The 20,351-nt window shown below is 37.7% G+C and overlaps 1 protein-coding gene and 2 pseudogenes across 1 annotated transcript; 2 read left to right on the forward strand and 1 right to left on the reverse strand.

Moving 5' to 3' along the window:
* Window positions 1-883, reverse strand: LOC143398340 (protein FAM228B-like). The gene has a single exon (XM_077110119.1). The coding sequence runs from the start codon at window positions 580-582 to the stop codon at window positions 1-3; it is 582 nt and encodes a 193-aa protein (XP_076966234.1). The 5' UTR covers window positions 583-883.
* Window positions 884-3,184: 2,301 nt separating this feature from the next.
* LOC143406973 (RWD domain-containing protein 4 pseudogene) lies at window positions 3,185-3,777 on the forward strand (annotated as a pseudogene).
* Window positions 3,778-8,623: 4,846 nt separating this feature from the next.
* LOC143406980 (RING finger protein 11 pseudogene) lies at window positions 8,624-9,103 on the forward strand (annotated as a pseudogene).
* The last annotated feature ends 11,248 nt before the right edge of the window (window positions 9,104-20,351 follow it).

Raw genomic sequence — 20,351 nt, forward strand, 5'->3', positions numbered from 1 at the left:
TTACTTGTAAGTGACTGACTTTTCTTCTTGGTATCCTGTCAGATGAGGCACTCTTGCCGAAGGTTTCAAATCAAGACTACTAGCGTTAACATTCACTTTCACTTTTAACCTGCTCCTTTTACAAAATTCACTTTCTATGTATCTTGTAGGCAGTTTCAGCCATTCATTTGGAGTCATAAAGTGCCTCGAATTAGAAATTATTGGGATTCTGGACTGGATCTTCTCAATTTCTTTAAATTCTTTCATTGTATATAGTTTGCCAGTCTCACACTGAAGGAGAGTTCTTCTTTCATCATCCTTGTCACATTGTGCTTTTTTCAGAGGGTCACTAAACGGTGGGTTGATAACTTTCATGAAATTGGGGTCTTCTTTGCTCATACAAAAAGGATCATATTCTTTTGGATCATAATGTTGTATAAATGCATTTCCCTTTTTATTTACGTAGTTCAGAAAACTATCTAATTCCTCTTGTCTCCTTTTTTTAATCTTCTTATGTGAACAAACTTTGTCTATAATTTTCTTCTGGAGAGGATCTGCCACATGGTCAACCCATCTTTTATACAACATCTCTTTTCTTCTCATATTTAATAAGTCATGATGTTGTAAATACTTATCAAATTCCTTAATTATATACTTTTCTCTACATAAGATAGATTGAATAGCTGCATCAATATCTTCTTTAGCTAAGGCCTAAGAACCTCAATATACCTCCGTGAAGGCAAGCTGTGGTTCCAACCATTCTTTTGAGCTCTTGACTCTGGGAAGTGTGGCAGTTACCAGATCATGGCCGCCTACGTTTTTCATTGTGGTCACGAGTAACAGAGACCCTTTTGTAGCCTTGTGTGGGGGAACTGCACCTTTCAGGCTGCCGGAGCGCAGGCCGGGCTGCTTAGAGAAGGGAAGCTGGGGCTTTCGGGCAAAAATCTGCGAGTCCTCAAACTCTGAGAGACCACAGCCTCCCCAGGGCCTGTGTCTGCGGCAGAGGCTGTCCGTGGGCGCACGGGCAGATCTAGGCGCCCACTCCGGCATCTGGGGCGCGGGGCGCGTGCGGCCTCCCCCAGCCCTGGACTCCGCGCCCTCGGCGTGCACCGGGCCACTTGACTGTGCTGCACCACCCTGGGCCCAAGGCCCGAGAGCCGCCCGCCCAGGCCTGCGGCCTCAGCCCGAGCGCGCGCTTTGGAACGCACGAACGTTCGCGTCCAGTGTCCCCGCGCCGCAGCCCTGCGCGCCCCCTCCGCCGCGGAGGACGCCACCAGGCTGCGCTGGGGACGCCAGGCGGGCGGAGGACCTCCCCTTGGCTTCTTATGAGACTGATCTTCCCATGACTGCCTGTGACAATCAAAGATAGTAACCATGGCAGACCCAAAAATATCTGTATCTAAGAGTCTGACTTCCAGAGCATAGACACACTTCAAAGGGATAGTGACAGTGAACCCCTTTCATATTGTTTATAAAAGAGTTATACTGAGGGGCTGGTGTTGTGGCTTAGTGGTAGAGTGCTTGCCTAGCATATGTGAGGCCCTAGGTTCAGTTCTCAGCACCACATATAAATAAACAGAATAAAGGTTCATTAACAATTTTAAAACAATTTTAAAAGTTATATTGAGATATAATTTATATACTATAAAGCCCATCTCTCTAATATGTAAAATGCAATGTCCATAATATAATTATATAGTTGTTCAATCATCACCATTGTCTAAATTTAGATTTTTGTCACTCTCAGATTTAAAAAATTAGTATCAAACCAGTATTAGTTAGTTGTAATTTTAACTATAATTTAATGTTCTTAATTAAGAGATGAATCACATCTCTTAATTAAGAACATTAAATTACAGTTTAATGTTCACATAAAGACAATTATTAGTCATATGTGTATTTTACACATATCAATATAAAAAATTTTTCTGTGATATCAGTAATTGTTTAACAATTATTTCCAGATAACTGTTGGACATAGATGGCTTAAACTTCTTGGAAATCATGCATAATACTGCTATTAACATTTTTGTGGGAGTTTCTCTGTGGACACATGTTTTCATCTCTCTTGGGTAGATGACCAGGAGAAAGATTTCTGAACCATGTGGTAGCTCTTTTGGGAAAAATTCCAGACTGCTTTCCAAAGTGGTGGCACCAGTTAGTATTTCCATAAGCAAAACATACAGGTTACAATCTCTCTGCATTCTCACTACCACTTAATATCATCCTGATGGGAGCCATCTAGTGTAGAATGATGTTGTATCATGCTGTGGTTCTGATTTGTATTTTCCCAATGACTGGTGATGCTGACATCCCCTCATGTGCTATACTGTTCCTTATCCATATGAACAGCAAAGGGTCTAAGGTATCATTCAATAGGAGGAATTTCAGACTAAATCTTTGCTGTATTCACATAGTTGGGCTGTTACCTCCACCCTGGAGAAAAATCTTTATTAGAGAATGCAGTTCCTCTCAGGAGCAACAGAATAATCCATAGACTTCAGCATCAGAAGAGAGAATGCAATGCAGAATCTGCCTATACAATGCACTGCAGCCTCAGAGCTCACACAGGGCTCTAGCGCTGCTCTAGAGATTCTTCTTGAGCACACTGTTCACTTGATCACCAAGGAGACATACACCAGGCACCCACTGTCTACTGAGGCCTCAGCATTTGCTGATTTACTGGGAGAAAAGCCTTTGATGGAGTCTTGGCTCCATCCCCTTCTTCTACACATACAGCACCATTCATTAACTATACAGCCAGTGGATAAGCACCTGACAAAGAATGAATAATTTTTTGAAGAAATAAAAACTCTTCAAAGTATAAAATGAAGACCAAACACACATAGAAATCCACTATATTGTTGGTCAGGATGACTTCATATTAATAAGACTGAAAAATATGCTAATTTATTATATCAGCCATACCAAGTATGTTTTAATAAATATCATCAGAACTAAAGGGAATCTTGACTTTCTTCCCCTACACTTATATTGGAAAAGATAAATTCAGAAATAGCAGAGAATATTTTACAAATGAATTTAGTTTCAGATATTTAGACACATCTTAAAGCAACACTTGTTTAAATAGTGTAAGGCTGATGCTGGGAGAAAAACAGGGAAATTTCATTTAAAATTCAGAAAAATGAGGCCCTTGCTTTTTCTTAGTTGTCACAAACATGTCCACTTGGTAGGCACCAGCTCGATGAGTTCCAATGAGGACCAGGAGATGGAACTAGAAGCATTTTATTCTATTTATGAAGGAGATGAAAGTTTCCGGGTATAAGTCCAGTTTCATTTCAATATTGGGTGAAAATGGTGATACCAAAGCCTTCTTAATAGCGATTTCCTGGACAGAAACATATCCCCAAACACCTCTAATTATATCTATGAACGCTTTTTTTTTTTTTTTTTTTTAACAACACCATATCATCAGCTGTAAAGCAGAGCATATTAGCCAAGTTACAGGAAGCTGTGGAAGTGAATCTTGGAACTGCTATGACCTATACGTTGTTTGAATATGCCAAAGACAATAAAGAGCAGTTCATGGAGAATCATCATCCCATTAATTCTACAACATCTATAAGCAATATCATCTCTGTTGAAACTCCTAATATAGCTCCATCAAATAAGAAAAAAGACAAAAAAAGAACAACTTTCTAAAGCCCAGAAACATAAACTGGCAGACAAAACAGATCACAAAAGGGAACTTCCTCCAGGCTGGAACTGGGTTGATTTCATGAAGCATTTAAGCAAAACTGGCTCTAAGGATGATGAATAACACTTGGAATTTGAGACAAGGAAAGAACATCCTTTAAAGAGTAAACTATGTTCAACATCTTTCAATAACTATTTTCTGGTATTGAGGTGACTTTTTTATAAAAGGAAGGGTTTTTTGTATGTTTCTTACATTAAAAAAATGTTGTCAGTGGAAAGTTCATGAAAAGATCTGGTTGTATTACATTTTTTCACAAACTTGCCTTAATAAAAGGTGAAAATATTACTGTTTAGTATACTTTATGAAGCCTATTAAGCTTTATAAATGGATAAATATGGGAAATAATAATCAGTGTTAATTTGTATAATCTTCTTGTAGGGACTATGAGCCCTTTTCAAATGTCTTCCCAATACAGCAGAATTTTACATATACAGTTATTCTGTAGTTATTAATTATAGGTTTCCCATCTTAAAGTCTTCATCTCTTCTTTTACTTAATCACTGAAGCATAAATTGCTTCAGAGAAATTTAAATACCAGTATTTAAACTTTTTATGAAACTCTTTGTAGTTCCTTTTTATATTTAAATGGTGAATTGTTTCCCTTTAATAAATTGGTATCTATTTATACTTTTCTCTTGATTTGTGTCAGGTGTTTGATCATGAGAACTTTCAATGATATGTGTAATAGGAGAATATAAAAACAAACCTGCCAAATACATTAGAAAACATTTGAATAAATACTGGCTCTTATTTAAAACATTTGCTGCATATACTAGGATGGGAATAAAAGATGCCTTAATATTAAAAAAAAAAAAGAAAGAAAGAAAGAAAAGAAAAGAAAAAAGAAAATAACCTATGCCTGAAATGGGAATTAGGATGAATTTCAAGTGCCATGTATTAGTCAGACACAACTAATTCAATGGACGAATGAGCATGATCATTATTAAAATTTTACTTTGAGCAGGGAATGGTGATGTATGCCTCTAATCCTAGCAGCTCCTGGGTGGTGAGGCAAATACAAATTTGAGGACAGCTTCAGTAATTTAGTGATATCCTAACTAACAAATCAAAAAGTTTTTAAAAGGACTGGTGATGTATTCCTATGGTAAAACACCCTGGGTTCAACCCCTAGTAACCCCCCCCCAAAAAAAAAAAAAAAAAAAAAAAAGCTTACTTTGGAATCTTCCTTAAAAATGATGTTCAGAAGGGAGAAAAGATTGTGGATTGAAGGAAAGAAGCACCTCAAAGAAATCCCTCCACATTGGACTTACAAAGCAGGAAGACAGCTTCTCAGCAAGGTGGATAACTAAGGGAACTCACTGAAACTTATTTCTCAACTGTTAAAAAAAAATAGAGAGAGATGCACAAAGTCAGAACCTTGAATGTAAGAAATAATAAACTACATAGAAAAGCACTAGCCCAGGCACCAACAAGGGGAGGGGCAGTGAAGACAAAGGGTATGATGTGGCCCACAGATAAAGACTTTTAAAAAAATTTACTTGGGGAAACCCATGCATTAAAGATGAGGATTAATTTTAATGGACAGAGTCAGTAGGAGAAGTGCCTTAGTAGAAGGCAGATATAAAATTAGTTCCTCCAGAAAGGGAAACCTTGGGGTGCTTAAGATGCACCTGGACAGGGAGAGAGGATGGTGTACTCCTGAGTACTTTGTGGAAAAGCCCCAGTGACTGTAGATGGGCTACAGAATATACAAATATTCTGGACAACACCAAGAGATCAAAACTGAGAATCATTGGGATAGAGGAGAACATGGAGACACAATCTAAAGACATTAAGAACATTTTCAATGCGATTGTCACAGGAAAGTTTCCCCATTTCAGAAATGAGATAGAAATACATATACAAGAGTCATAAAGTACTCCCAAATAGACCTGATCTGCCGGGGTCCTGGCCTAGTGGGATCCAGGGAGTCCTGAAGGATGAGTGGCGTCGGCAAAAAGATGAGACAGGAGTCGTTCCATTGGAGTAATCTCCAGAGAGAGAGCTCTAATGCAGCTTTCTCTGGGTCATCTTTTATTGCAATTTTTCTCATCATTATAGACTCAGAATATGTCACTGATTATACAATTTCAAAACTTTGCCAAGACATAATGTTTCCTTAACCATAATTAGGGGTATAGAAAAATGTAACATCAATTTACATTTTTCCAGGATGTGACCTTTAGTTATCAATCATTAATAAAATGCGTCACTAATTTACATTTTTTCAGATTTTCCCAAGATATACTATTTTCTCCAAGATATGCTATTTTCTTATTAACTAATGGCAAACTACGTAACCAGACTTTAAGTCTCCTAACCTATCATTAACAGTTAAGTTTTAAAGTACACTTGCACTTTATTTCTAATCTAAAATTCCCATATAAAAAAGTCCCCTTAAATCTTACACTTAACCAATTAAAAAAAAAAATCTTACACTTAAAATATCCTAAAGTTTATAAACAATTCTTAAAACATATCAGAAACCCATACAACTAAAAATTTAAGAATTCTAAACTCAAGAATCTAAATAGAATAATATTTCTAACATTATTCTAAAAATATGTCTTATAAAGCTACTTTAATTAATTCCTAAATTTATTCTCATAAAACTGGTTGAGCTGCTTTCTCTCTTTGTTTCTCAGTCGAGGTGCACTAGTTCTTATATCTTTATAATCTTTCTCAATAAAAAGTAAGTTCTAAACATCAGTCCACTTTCCGCCAATATTAAGTATGCTCATCATAAATCCCTATGTGAAGTGAAAGAGGGTTTATAGAAACGAGAAGAATGTATCCTTATATGTCTTAACTTTCCTAAGTGTATAACATAACTTTCCTTAATCAAGAATGAAACTACAGGGGCTGGGGATGTGGCTCAAGAGGTAGCGCGCTCGCCTGGCATGCGTGCGGCCCGGGTTCGATCCTCAGCACCACATACAAACAAAGATGTTGTGTCAGCCAAAAACTAAAAAAAATAAATAAATATTAAAAGTTCTCTCTGTCTCTCTCTCTCACCTCTCTCTTAAAAAAAAAAAAAAAAGAATGAAACTACATATGGTGGGTTTTGTACAATTAACACAATGATTAGGTTTTCTAAAAGACAGGAAATATGGGCTTGGGTTCTAGTTGATATAATCAATGTGGTGCCTAAAATTTTTATGACCTTTTGGAGAATGATTGTTGTCCATTATCAGGTTTGTCCTCAGTGTGCTGAGATAGAAGAGCAGCTTTCTACTTTGTCCTTGATATGCTGAGGGGTAGTAGAACAGCCTTGTTATGTTCTAGCCATCTGAAATTTAATTTGGTTTGGCATTTAACATACTCATGCCTCCTGTCAGTAACATAAGCATGAAAATGAAAAGTCCCAATTACATAAAAAAGGGTCTCATGATTTTAGTTCCCTCCAACCAGTGAGGCTTTGCCAGCATTCATTCTCACTGTGACCTTGTCAAGACAATGGGAGAGCAGCTTTGCCAGCACTTATTTCACTTTGACCTTGTCAAGACAGTGAGAGGGGGATCACCTTCACCACTGATCAGAAGAAAAGTTCTCCAAGATACATAATAAACCAGCCTCATCTGTCCCTACAATAGCACCTCAGATACAGCATTAATCTCCAGGATATACAAAAAGAACTCAAAACACTGAACACCAAATATATGTAAATATAAATATTATATATTATATATTATATATATATTATATTTATAATATATATATATATATATATATATATATATATATATATGAAACCCAATCAATAAATGGGCAAAGGAACTGAATGGGCAATATATATATATATATATATATATATATATATATATATCCCAATCAATAAATGGGCAAAGGAACTGAACAGGCACTTCACAAAAGAAATATGATCAGTCAGCAAATATATGAAAAAAATGTTCAACATCTCTAGCAATTAGAGAAATGCAAATTAAAACTACATTGAGGGCTGGGGATGTGGCTCAAGCGGTAGCGCGCTCACCTGGCATGCGTGCAGCCCGGGTTCGATCCTCAGCACCACATACAAACAAAGATGTTGTGTCCGCCAAAAACTAAAAAATAAACATTAAAAAAATTCTCTCTCTCTCTCTCTCTTAAAAAGAAATAATAATTTAAAAAACTTAAAAAAAAAAAAAACTACATTGAGATTCATCTCACTCCAGTCAGGATGGCCATTATCAAGAATACAAGTAACAATAAATGTTGTCAAGGATGCAGGAAGGAAAGGTACACTCACACCTTGCTGATGAGACTGCAAAATGGTGCACCCACTCTGGAAAACAATATGGAAATTCCTCAGAACTTGAAATAGAACCTCTATTTAGCCCAGTTATCCTACTCCTTGGCATATACCCAAAGGATGTAAAATTAGCATACTATAGTGACACAGTCACATCTGTGTTTACAGCAGCTCAATTCAAAATAACCAACCTAGGTGCTCTTCAACAGATGAATGAATACACACTGGAATACATATACCATGAAATATTATTCAGCCATATAGAAGAATAAAATTATGGCCTTTTTCTGGTAAATGGATGGAACGGGAGGTGATCATGAAAAGTGAAATAGGCCAATCAAAAAAAAAAAAAATCAAAGGCCAAATGTTCTCTCTAAATGTAGATTCTAACACACAACAAGGTTGAGGGGAGAGAAGAATAGAAGTTCAGTAGATTAAACAAAGAGAAATGAAAGGAAGGGAGGTAGAACAGCAATAGAAAAGATAGTGGAATGAATCTGACTTAACTTTCCTATGTACATACATAAGCACATTGCAGTGAACCTCCATATGTTATAATATATCAAAATACACTCTGCTGTCTTATATATCTAAAAAGAACAAATTTTAAAAATTATAAAACTTTCTGGAGAAGACCATCAGAACGGTGCAGAGATCACACGCCCCAGCCCTGGAAGATGGGGAACTGCCTGAAATCCCCCACCTCGGATGACATCTCCCTCGGATGACATCTCCCTGCTTCACGAGTCTCAGTCCACCTGGCTAGCTTTGGCGAGGGGATGGAGCCGGATCAGGAGCGGCTGCCGCCATATCAGGAACAAGTTCCAGTTCCAGTTTATCATCCAACACCTAGCCAGACTCGGCTAGAAACTCAGCTGACTGAAGAGGAACAAATTAGGATAGCTCAAAGAATAGGCCTTATACAGCATCTGCCTAAAGGAGTTTATGACTCTGGAAGAGATATATCCAAAAAAAAGATCCGGGAGTGTGTGATCTGTATGATGGACTTTGTTTATGGAGACCCAATTCAATTTCTGCTGAGCATGCACATCTATCACCTGGACTGTATAGATGACTGGTTGATGAGATCCTTCACGTGCCCCTCCTGCATGGAACCAGTTGATGCAGCACTGCTCTCATCCTATGAGACTAATTGAGCCAGGGTCTCTCCTCTGACTTCAAGTGAACCATCATTTTTGGTGGTTTTGATCTTTCGTCACTGAGCCCAAAGAGCCAGGGATTAGGAATTAAGATCATGCACAAAATGTTTCCTAAAAATTCCTGGAAGGCTGCAGATGTTGAGGAAAGTATGTGATATTTTAGAAACTTAGGGGCGGGGGGGGGGGGGCGGGGGAGTAGGATGGTATTTTTATGTAAAGCCTTGACCCAGTGTTTGTTTAAGAATATAATTGTATTTAGACCTTGTTATTGCTCCAGTACATAGGAATTGTGTAAAGTGTTAAAACAATTGTATATGTTTAAATTGTATGTGTTGCAGATTAGGAAAAAAGATAGTGGTTATTTTTCCTAAATGAAATAACTTTCTTCTCTCCACCAAATTTTTTTTCTGAAGTTAATGGCATTTGGGTCAAGGTTTTATTAAAAGCTACATTTTATAACACTGGCACACAAAAAAAGTAGTTTTAAGTTTGTTTGCACAGTTCTTTTTTTCCATTGGAAATGGAATTCATTGCCTTAGGTCTTTTTAAATAGTGTATTATTGTTAGGGCTGGCTCTATGCTTGAAAACCAGTTTATGTATAACCTGTTGTAAGTGCTATATTCTGTTTGCAGTTAGGAAATGCAGAATTTTAAGTGATCTCCTAGCTTGTAAGCAAACTGAGATGCACTATCCCTTTTCTATATAAAAATGAGTTAATGTGTCAATAAATCAACTCAGCAAGGTGGGTTTAATATTACCCTTTCCTATGTGTTTTATCTAATTCTTTTGGTTGTTAATATGGTGATAAATGAAAGTCAAGGTAAATTTTAAATATTAATATTTAAATTTTTTCCTTTCTGATTTATTGAGCTTGAATTATGCCACCATGCTTATGTAAATATGAAGGTGGCACCATGGTAAAACTTAATGAGAAGTAGTTTCTCAGTTGTAACAATTTTGATTTCTCTTTCTTGTGATCTCTCCTTCCCTGTTGTCTTGAACCATAGCAAAAGGATACTTCATCTCTCATTACTATAGTGATGAGATTATTGAAGTTATATAAACACATCTCAGTTCTCTGTTTCTTTGAAAGGTATCTGTTAAGTCCTGCTAGATGATTGACAAGACTAAGTAGGGAGAATAAAGGTAAATGTGATTCAAGTTTTGCAAACAAATGCAGAATTTTATAACCATATGACTTCATAGTTGTGATCTCCAAGAAAGGAATTTCTCCTTTAATTTTTCTTGCAGTTAATGTAAGAATACTCTAAATCTCTAAGCTTCTGAAGTGTTAGAGGTAGAGATGGCCTAGTAAAGATGTAGTAGTAATGTTTTATCCATTTAGCATGTGTTTATTTTTCCTTATGTACTCAAGGTTATTTATTTGTTCAGCTCAGTGATATTACAGTTAAAAAACATTCATTAGCAAAAGGAGAAGCAGTCTACACCTAACAGAGGAATCAGAAATGTTTCTTATTGTTGTTGAGTTGAATGTTTGACTCTAACACTTTTCTACATACAAAACATAAGTTCCTTAAAGATTCTTCATAATTGTATTATAGAAGAACTTAGTATGTCATAAATACTTAATTTGACATTCAACTGTAGTAGCCATATGTTGTTTGATTTCCTTATGAGCACCATGATGGAAACACTCAAATGAATTTGAGAAAAAATGGAAGAAATTAGATTATCAAATTCTGTTAAATTGTTAATGTATCTTGCTTAAATTTTTGTTCATTAATTTATATCCATCTGATTATATAAAGTAAATTTGGAGGAAAAAAAATTATATAACTTTCTTATGTTATATGTGAAAATTCTAACTTACAAATTTCAAACCCTTACTAGTGTTTTGGGGATTTTTCAAGGTATTTTAATCCCCTCAGTAACTTCAAAAGAAAGGTACCATCATTATATTTATGTTATAAAAAATCAGCAGCAGCAACTCCCCCTTGAATGTTACCTTTTATAGGCTAGAATCATGACTGTGCACTAGGGACAGGTTCAGTCTTGACTGACATAGTAAGCATCCCCTGATCTTGTGGAAGGCAAGTTTGTTTCTTGGGAACAGAGACAGGCAGTTTTCCTATCTCTTAGATGGGGAACAGGAAAACTGGCATGTCCCTTTATCTTCTCAAGGAGAAAACAGGGAAATCAGTATGTCCCCATCTTAGGGGCCATTAAGTTGTCTCCTATCTGTCAATGAAAGAACAGTGAGAGATCAGCATGACTCCAGGCCAGTAGGTTTTATCTCAGGCTAGTTTCTATTTCTTGGGAATAAGAACAGTATTCATAAAGTGGGGGTGGGGAAAAGGAAGATGGCTGCAATTATGCTAACACTGTACTGATTGAATATAATGAATATACATGTACTTGAGTGACAATTAAGAATTGTAGCTAGTTGCAATTGAAATTGAGGTAAGGTTAGAGGGTAAAATACAGTGAAGTTAGGCTGGGCATAATAGTGTGGTGCAGGCCTATGATCTCAGTGATTTGGGAGGTTGAAATAAGAGGATCACATTTATGAGGCCAGGTTCAGCAATTTAGCAAGACCCTCAACAACTTAGCAAGATCCTATTTAAAAAAAAAAATAATAACAAAACAACTAACTGGGCACAGTGGCACATGTCTGTAATCCCAGGAGCTTGGGAGGCTGATTCAGGAGGATCATGAGTTCAAAACCAGCCTCAGCAAAAGCGAGGCACTAAGCAACTCAGTTCAGTGATATCCTGGAGACCCTGTCTCTAAATAAAAAACAAAATAAGATAAGGACTGAGGATGTGGCTCAGTGGTCCAGTGCCCCTGAGTTCAATCCCCAATTTAAAAAAAAAAAAAAAAAAACCTTAGTAGAGGCTCCTGAGTCCAGAGAGAATGACTTTCACCTTTGCAGTCATAATTATTCAGTGTCTTATTTGAACAATAAAAACAAACAGGATTTATTAAAATGTCCATGAAAAATCATCAGACTTCTGTATTCTCACAAAACACAGAAATGGTGGTTCAGCAAAAGAGAGAAGCTGTTGAACCATGATGTAAAGACAACTGACTCCAATTTTAAATCAAATTAAAGCAAGCTCGTATTGTGCACACCAAAGCTGGCCAGCAACTGTCTCTCCCAAAGCCAAGCTAGAGATCGGTCCCCCAGCTCTCCAGGTAAAAGGTTTTATAACACAAAAGTTACAAAGGGTGAGGTGTCTTGGGAACTTACAGATAACAGGATTCTGGCAAGCATAATACAAAGGCAGAAAGCAGGTTAATAACCTACATGGCTTAACATTTCAAGGTAGGGAATAAATCGAGATTCCAATATCAGAATTTATAAGGTGCCACCAAGGTTTTAGGGAGGGTTGTTATCTAGCCAATGAGAGCTACGTATGTGTGAGTTCAGAGCACAGGCAAGAATTTCAAACAAGTTTTTAAACATCAGGTTGTCAGACCAAATAGGAATCTGAAAATTTTATAGTATAACAAAAATGAATTTTTCATAACTTTGTGACAAGATAACTTCCAATCTTAAGATGGAATTTTTTGGTTTTATCAAAACAAGCATTTTGACAGTGGACTGTGCACAATTATCTCATTTAAGCTTTAAAAACCTCTGCAACCTTTTTACAATTTAATACATCAAATCTTGGAGTCTCCAAGCACAGTGCCTACAAAAAAGTAAAAGGTCAATAACATCTGCTATGCTTATTGTTAAGCTATCAGAAATCAAATCCTGTTATCCTCATGCTCAGTTAGCTTTAGTTGTTTTCCATCACATGTGGAAGTAAATCCAAATTTTGTGAATAACTTAAATGGCCCTGCTTGAAAATTCCTGCAGCTACATTCCTAACATTGTTTCTTATCACTCTACTTGTGACATTTCCAACTACACCCTCAGTCATTCTCAAACACACATGCACATAATTGAGAGAGGAATGTAGCACTTGCTCTTCCTCCTCTAGCAAGGCCTGGGGATCATTACCACTCTTCCTTCAGGGCTTTGCTTAAATGCTACCTCCTCAGAGAAGGTACCCACCATCTCCATATGCTCCTCTGATCCTCATCTTCTCTATGCAATTTAGCACAGTCTCCAAGAGACATAAATGACATAATTTTTTTTCATATCTATTTTATTTATTCAAATTCCTGTCAGTAGATAAGTGGAAGGAGAGACAGAGACAGAAAGGAGAGAGAAACACAGTCATTAACACTTATTTGTCATGGAACCTATTAGGTTCTGTGCCCAAGATCATGTGCTTATTTATGCAACAACTGTATGTTGGACCTCCTAAATACCAGACCAGCATTTTTTCTACATCAGTAGGACAGACATGATACTGATCTCACCTATATCATTTGTATAGTGTCATTTCTGGGCCTTTGATGTTTTCTTCATTGAATGATTAATTTACAAATGCAATTGTCACAAAACATCACCACAAATTCACAATCTTTAAAGCCTGGTTAGTTTTCTTTAATACTCCATTACTCTTGCTGGGCACAGTGGCACATGCCTGTAATTCCAGTGGCTCAGGAGACTGAGACAGGAGGATCACAAGTTCAAAGCCAGCCTCAGCAAAAGTAAGGCCCTAAGCAAATCAGTGCAACTCTGTCTCTGATGAAAATACAAAATAGGCTAGGGATATGGCTCAGTGGTTGAGTGCCCCTGAGTTCAATTGCCAGTATGGAAAAAAAAACAAAAAACACTGAACAGCCAACTTTGATTCTCTCTTGATACCCATGCACAATTGTAGCTGATGAAGAATTCATGGAAGTAGGGTTGCTAGAGAAATGTTGCATTATCTTATATTTTGATAGTATCTAATGCCTTCTCATAAGGTCATGTGAGTAAATCAGCACTACCCTGCTTCTGTCACCATTTCTCTTTTTTATAATTTTAATCCATATGATACATAAATCCTAAAGAGATTGACAAGTATCAATAGGATAAGATACATATGGCCAGATATTCATACCTAAATTGTATTGAAAATTGAGCTACATCTTTATATAAGTGCCGCAGTCTCTGGCTGGGCACAAATCACGAGTCTCCACACAGCTTGTAGATTCAAACAGCAATTCTTTATTCCCAAACTCACACCGGCCGTCTACAAACACCGTTCTGGGGGAATCCACGTTCTCTGCCTAAATCCACTTCTCTGCCCAAATTCACTACTCCTGGGCTTCTGTCTCCCAAATATATTGTCTGACCCTAAGAACTCAAGAGGAAACCAGGCAGCAGGATACGCCCTATTCTAAAGGGGGAACAGCCTAATCTCCTATTATGCTAAACCGCCCTATTCTAAAGGGGGAACACCCTAATCTCCTATTATGCTAAACCAGGAACACCCTAAACACGGATCCGCCCTGGTCCTTGAGCAAGGTCACCTTACATGCAATGTCCTGCAAAATGTCCTATTTCCATGAGTCCTTCCACTAAAGAAACATGGGGGTACGCTGGCAAGGAAATTGTCATACCTACTTGGCTGATGGCTCCCAGCAATAAGATACAGAAAAATTGTCTCACATTGTCCAATGCTGGAATCTCCACCAGGCCCTCAGGAGACCCTAGGGGGATAATATTGACAGTAACTATCAGTATGATGATGATTGGTGATAATGAATCACTCAGGATGTTTTCTTGATGTTGGACACAGGGCTAGAGTTGTTCAACCCTAGGACTGAAAATGTTCAGTGTACTACTCTTTACTTATCCCAAAGAAGGAACATAGAGGACTCAGTGGATGTTTTGGACATTTCATTTTCTGTGTACTCCTAAGTGGTGGCAATCCCAGATACAAAGGAGGACTGCACTGCTCCTACAAGCAGGGGGAATATGTAGGAGAGGTTGCATGCCCACTGTGCGGATGAATTTCTTTTGAAGTTTTATAAGTGCAAGCTTTTACTTTACAACCAATATTACTCTGTTTAGACCCTCATCTAAAGACTGGAAATAAGGGAAGTGGCCAGCCCTACCTCTGCATTTCTTTCATTAGCACAGTCTTTAGAGTCCTTCTTATCTTACTGCAAGCTTTTCTATTGGTCCAATTAGTGTTTAACCTAACAAGAGTACATAGAAGTGGCCAAAGAGCATGGACTAATCTGCTGCTGGGGCACCTTACTCTTAGATAACAGATGAGTTGGAAAGACAGAGAAAGAAATGAGACACAGATGGCTTAGCCTTGCAGGAAAAAGCATATGGTCCTAAAATGCCCAATATGATTCCATACAAGACTCTCCTCATTTCTCCACCTCTTTCTTTTTTTTTCTTTCTTTCTTTCTTTCTTTCTTTCTTTCTTTCTTTCTTTCTATCTTTCTTTCTTTCTTTCTTTCTTTCTTTCTTTCTTTCTTTCTTTTTTTTGGTATTAGAGATTGGATCCTCCCCCCTTTTTTTAAAATTTGAAACAGCGTCTCATTAAGTTGCTTAAGGCCTCTCTCATTTGCTGAAGCTGGCCTCAAATTTATGTTCCTCCTTCCTCAGCCTCTTGAGTTACTGGGATTACAGGCATGCACCATGTCACTTAGCCTCCCACAGGTTTTGACCTCATCTAAACTGCTAGTGTCTTTATGATATTTCCAAGCCCATTTCAGTATACAAGGATCAAATCATGCTGCTGTTATATCATTTGTTTCCATAGGATTTCTGAAATTAATCCTAAACCAATTTTTATCTATGGAATAGATTTCATTCTAATAAATACATTCTTTGGCACTTAATGCTAATTTTAGTTGAAGATAATCGAATACTTCTGACTTGAAAATATTAAAATACTACAATTCATAATAGCAAACTATTTCCATCTTGTGTAGTCCTTCTTTCACTACTGTGTACACATACTCTTTTGTTTTCCTGTGATCAGAAGAGACAGAAGTCTTTGTGTCACCCTCATTGAAGATGTTGCTGTTGAGACTGGCTTCATTCACAGAGCTGACACTCCCAGAGCCTTCTGTACCTACTTTAGTGTAACTAAGAGACCTGGCCCAGAAAACTGTTTGGGGTAGGAATAAGTTCACAATTTTCTTCTGAGACCACCTCAAGATGGAGATTTGAAATCAAAATATTTCCTCTATCTTTCTCAAAGATGACTTTGGATAAAATTCTTTCCTGCCAACATGACTTGAGTATTTTTATAATTAATATGCACCAATGAAAACTAAAAAATAAAGCCCAGAAAATAATCTATGCTGAGCGATAATTTATGCTGAATGGCAGCTAATCAAACTCTCAAGTCATGCATTATGATCCAAGAGTATTCAAAAGAAAATGGAGGAAGTGACATCAGTGGAAAGGGCAGAATGAAGATAGCCCCAAATTCTCTCCTCCATAATCTCTCTTAGGTATTTCAGAATTATGGAAATTAACCAAAGCTTTCTGCAATACAGGGAGCGTTTATTCAAAAAAAAAAATGGATGAATATTAGTAAGAACAATAAGCTTTATAAAAGTTTAACCTGTCTCAGTACCGTCATTCTCCCTCCAATTGTATGCTTGGCTTGAAAAGTAGCAGCCATTTTCATGGTGAAAATCAAAAACCTTCAAGTCACTTGAATGGGAACAGAATTTCAAAGCCTCTTTCCAAGAGAAATATCATTATATTATCTGTCTGATAGATCTCTATTTGTATTGACTGTGTTTGAAATGATTCAGAACTTGCTGGGTACAAAAAAGCATTTGCTTCTAGAAAAAAATTAGAGACAATGTTTTTCTTGTGGTTATCAGAGGTGATGGCTAAGTGTCAAGGCAAATATCAAATAAAAAGCACAAAAAGAAAAATAGAATATTGACAGAGGTGATTTAGATAGTTCCAAGTGAAGAATAAACAGAATTATAAATGATTATGTTGGGTGTTGACAGTGTTTCCTGACACACAGAATTCCATGAATGTTACTTTGATGATTGATGCATCAAATATATGCTTGTATTTAAAAAGACAGTCTGCCTCCTAGTAATTATTAATAGCACCATTCCTGACAGTGTGTGTATGTGTATATGTGTGTGTGCAGTCAACCCTTGTCATGGGGTCCACATCCATGGATTCAATCAACCATGGAACAACAAATATTTGGGAAAAAACTACATGTATGCTGAACATTTGCAGACTTATTCTTATCAATTTTCCTAAACAATGCAGTATAATAAGTATTTATATAGTACTTGCTTTGTAGTAGGTATTGTAGGTGTTCTGGAGATGAACTACATGTGTTACAGAAAGCTCGATCCTTATCCCTGATGGCAATACAATAACGAGAATACTGTTTTAAGAAAAAGGACAAAGAAATTTTAGTGCTTTGCTCACAAAAGAGAAACACAGGGGTCTCCTATCTCAGAGGTTGTAACACTTCTCATTAGGAAAAGTGTATAACAGTGGTCCACTTTATGGTTTAAATATAGCTCTTGCTGCTCTGCTACTGCAACCTATTTTTAAAGTGGACTTGTTTCTTTCTCTTCCTCTCTCTTGCTCCTCCCTAATCTCTCCCCCTCCCTAATCTCTGGGGAAATAGGATTACCTTTCTTCCCATCCCAGACAGAGTTATCTGTCCCTGTGCACTCACACCCCCCCCCCCACCAAAGGAATAAAGTAATCAGACTTTGTGGATTTTCTAGATCTCAGAAATGGCTATCTCCCAAATTAACAAGTGAATTGCTGTTAGTTAGGTCCTTAGGCCAAAGTAACTCCATTTTAAAAATCAGTTTCTGTCCACCAAGGCATGACTTTCTGGTTAGGCCCGCCCCCAAAGAGTCCCTAACTACTAACACTACAAAAAAGATGTCAAGTAACAATCGCAGCACCAGATGGGTTATTTTTTAAGTACCCCTTTGTACATGACCAAATAGTTAAGGAGATTTTTTCAATAGGCTACTGTACCTACCAGAAAGGCAGCCAAGCAGACATTCTCTGTCAATAAACATTTGCTTGAACTCAAAAATGTGTCTCTCATGGATATTTGAGCCAGCTATTCTAACAATTATAACTCCAACAGAGAACACATGGAATATAGCCTTTGAATCAGCTTTTTAAAAACCCCTGTTCCTGCTGACGGGCACAATCATAGCCTTTGGGACAGGAGTCCCCTGTGTTTCTCCTTGGCTAGCAAAGCAATAAACGTTCATGTTCCTTTTTCTCAAAACCATGTGCTCATTATTGCATTGGCATCAGGGACAAGGATGGAGCTTTCTGAACAAGTAGAGGGCTTTTAAAGAGCCTTTTCAAAGGTTTTATTCCAGGTATTGTTAGCACAAATGATAGAGAGGAGGAAGGCAGGAACCCGACCTCAGACCAGCAAACTCTTCTTTATTCGGTGACAGAGTCAATCTGTCAAAAACCTGATGTAGCTCATTTTCCAGGAGGAAAATGGTGGTAGATTAAAGCAAGGGTCTGGGTTTTATAGGTTTCATTTAGAGTGGGACAAGAGGGTAGTTCCTGGGGTTCATTGAATTGGGGTCAGCTGATCTGTTAAGATGGGAGCAGAATGTGAATAGGGAATTTCCTGGGGCTTATTGTATTGGGATCAGCTGACTCATTAGGGTTGGGGGGTCAGGAGTCAGTTAGGTGAGAGTCCTTTTTGTGCTCCTTCTGTTATGCTTGAATTCAGGACCCTCAAAAGACCACCAGAGACCAAAATCCATGTAAACAGCAAAGAGGTGTTTATTACGAGCTAGCTCGGTCCTCCGCGTGCACACACAGCAATTGGTGACGCTGAGAGGCCCCGAGCCCAGGGTTTGCAGCAGTTTTATATATCCTTTGGAGAAGGCAGGGACCCCCACATACATCATAGCCTCTCTTAGCAAATCATCACACACCACGGGAAAACAAATAACAACTCTAAAACATGATTAGCACATTCTCTGGCAGGAACAAGTTGGGTAGGGTCAGTACAAAAGGGGTATTCATTTGAACTGATTGGCTTAAGCCAAGAGAGGTGTTTGTGCTGAACTACATGGTTTCTTAACACCATAAACTACTGGGAGGGTCATCTAGCATCCCAGGTATTTCCCTGTCTCTTGCTGATTAGTGGTTGCTAGGGGGTTGCTATGGATCCCCACCTAGCCTGACTGAGTCAGGGACACCTGGCACAGCAGATCTCTCCTGTTATTTGTAGATAAACAACTTAGCAAGGGGGGAATGTGCCTAGGAGCACTATGTGGGTCTTTCCAAGGACAAAGGTCATGTCCCTTCCTTGGAAAGGCTTTGCTCTGAGATAGAGGCTGGTTTTTTACTTCTTCTAACTGAGGCCAAGGCTTTTAAATGTCAAAAGCTTTAATTTTAGGGGCTGGAGGTATGGTTCAGTGGTAGAGCATTTGCCTATTTGATCCTGGGCGCCACATAAAAATAAATAAACACCAAGGTGCTATGGCTCACACCTGTAATCCAAAGCAGCTAGGGAGACTGAGACAGGAGAATCAGGAGTTTAAAGCCAGACTCAGCAAAGGCAAGACACTAAGTAACTCAGTGAGACCCTGTCTCTAAATAAAATAAAAAATAGGACTGGGAATGTGCCTCAGTGGTCAGAGCACCCCTGGGTTAAATCCCCAGTACCAATAAACAAACAAACAAAATAAAGGTATCATGTCCTAAAAAATTATATTAAAAAAAAAAAAAAGCTTCAATTTTACCCCAGACAAGGCAGGTAGGGGAACAGCTGCAGAAAGGGAAAATGTCCTTGGACTTATTCTTCATATCCTTCAGGTGTACCCTGACAAGGGGTCCCAGGTGCTCCCTGATAGTGTGTTGAAATTCACTTCTTAATTTTGGAGACCGTCACTTCCTAGATCTTCTATGACATCTCCTTCCATGAGTACCAGATACTCCTACCATGAGTTATCTGGTACTCATGGATACCCTGGTATATATACTCTGGTATCCATGAGTACCAGATAACTCATGGTACTCTTATTCCCATCCCCAGGTTAGGGAGGGAGAGAAGGAAAAAAGAAAAAGAAAAAAAATGTCCTTTTAAAATAAGCAGAAAGGTCTATATTCAAAAGATGAAGTGGATCACTGTTACACACAGAAGGATGTGCATATGTGATATAAATATACCACAACATGTAATTTAAAGGACCTGATTCCCTTCAGATTTTGGCATTTATGGTGGGTTCTGGAACCAATTCTAACACAAATACTGAGACACAACTACATATGATGAAATAATACAGAAAACCATTTTTCTTTAGTTCTTTAGACATGATTTTCTGTATAGAGATTATCAAAGAAATTTAAAAATTACCATGAGAAAAAACCAAACATAAATTCCA

This window comes from Callospermophilus lateralis, chromosome 1, assembly GCF_048772815.1.
Source record: "Callospermophilus lateralis isolate mCalLat2 chromosome 1, mCalLat2.hap1, whole genome shotgun sequence".
Lineage (NCBI taxonomy): Eukaryota > Metazoa > Chordata > Mammalia > Rodentia > Sciuridae > Callospermophilus > Callospermophilus lateralis.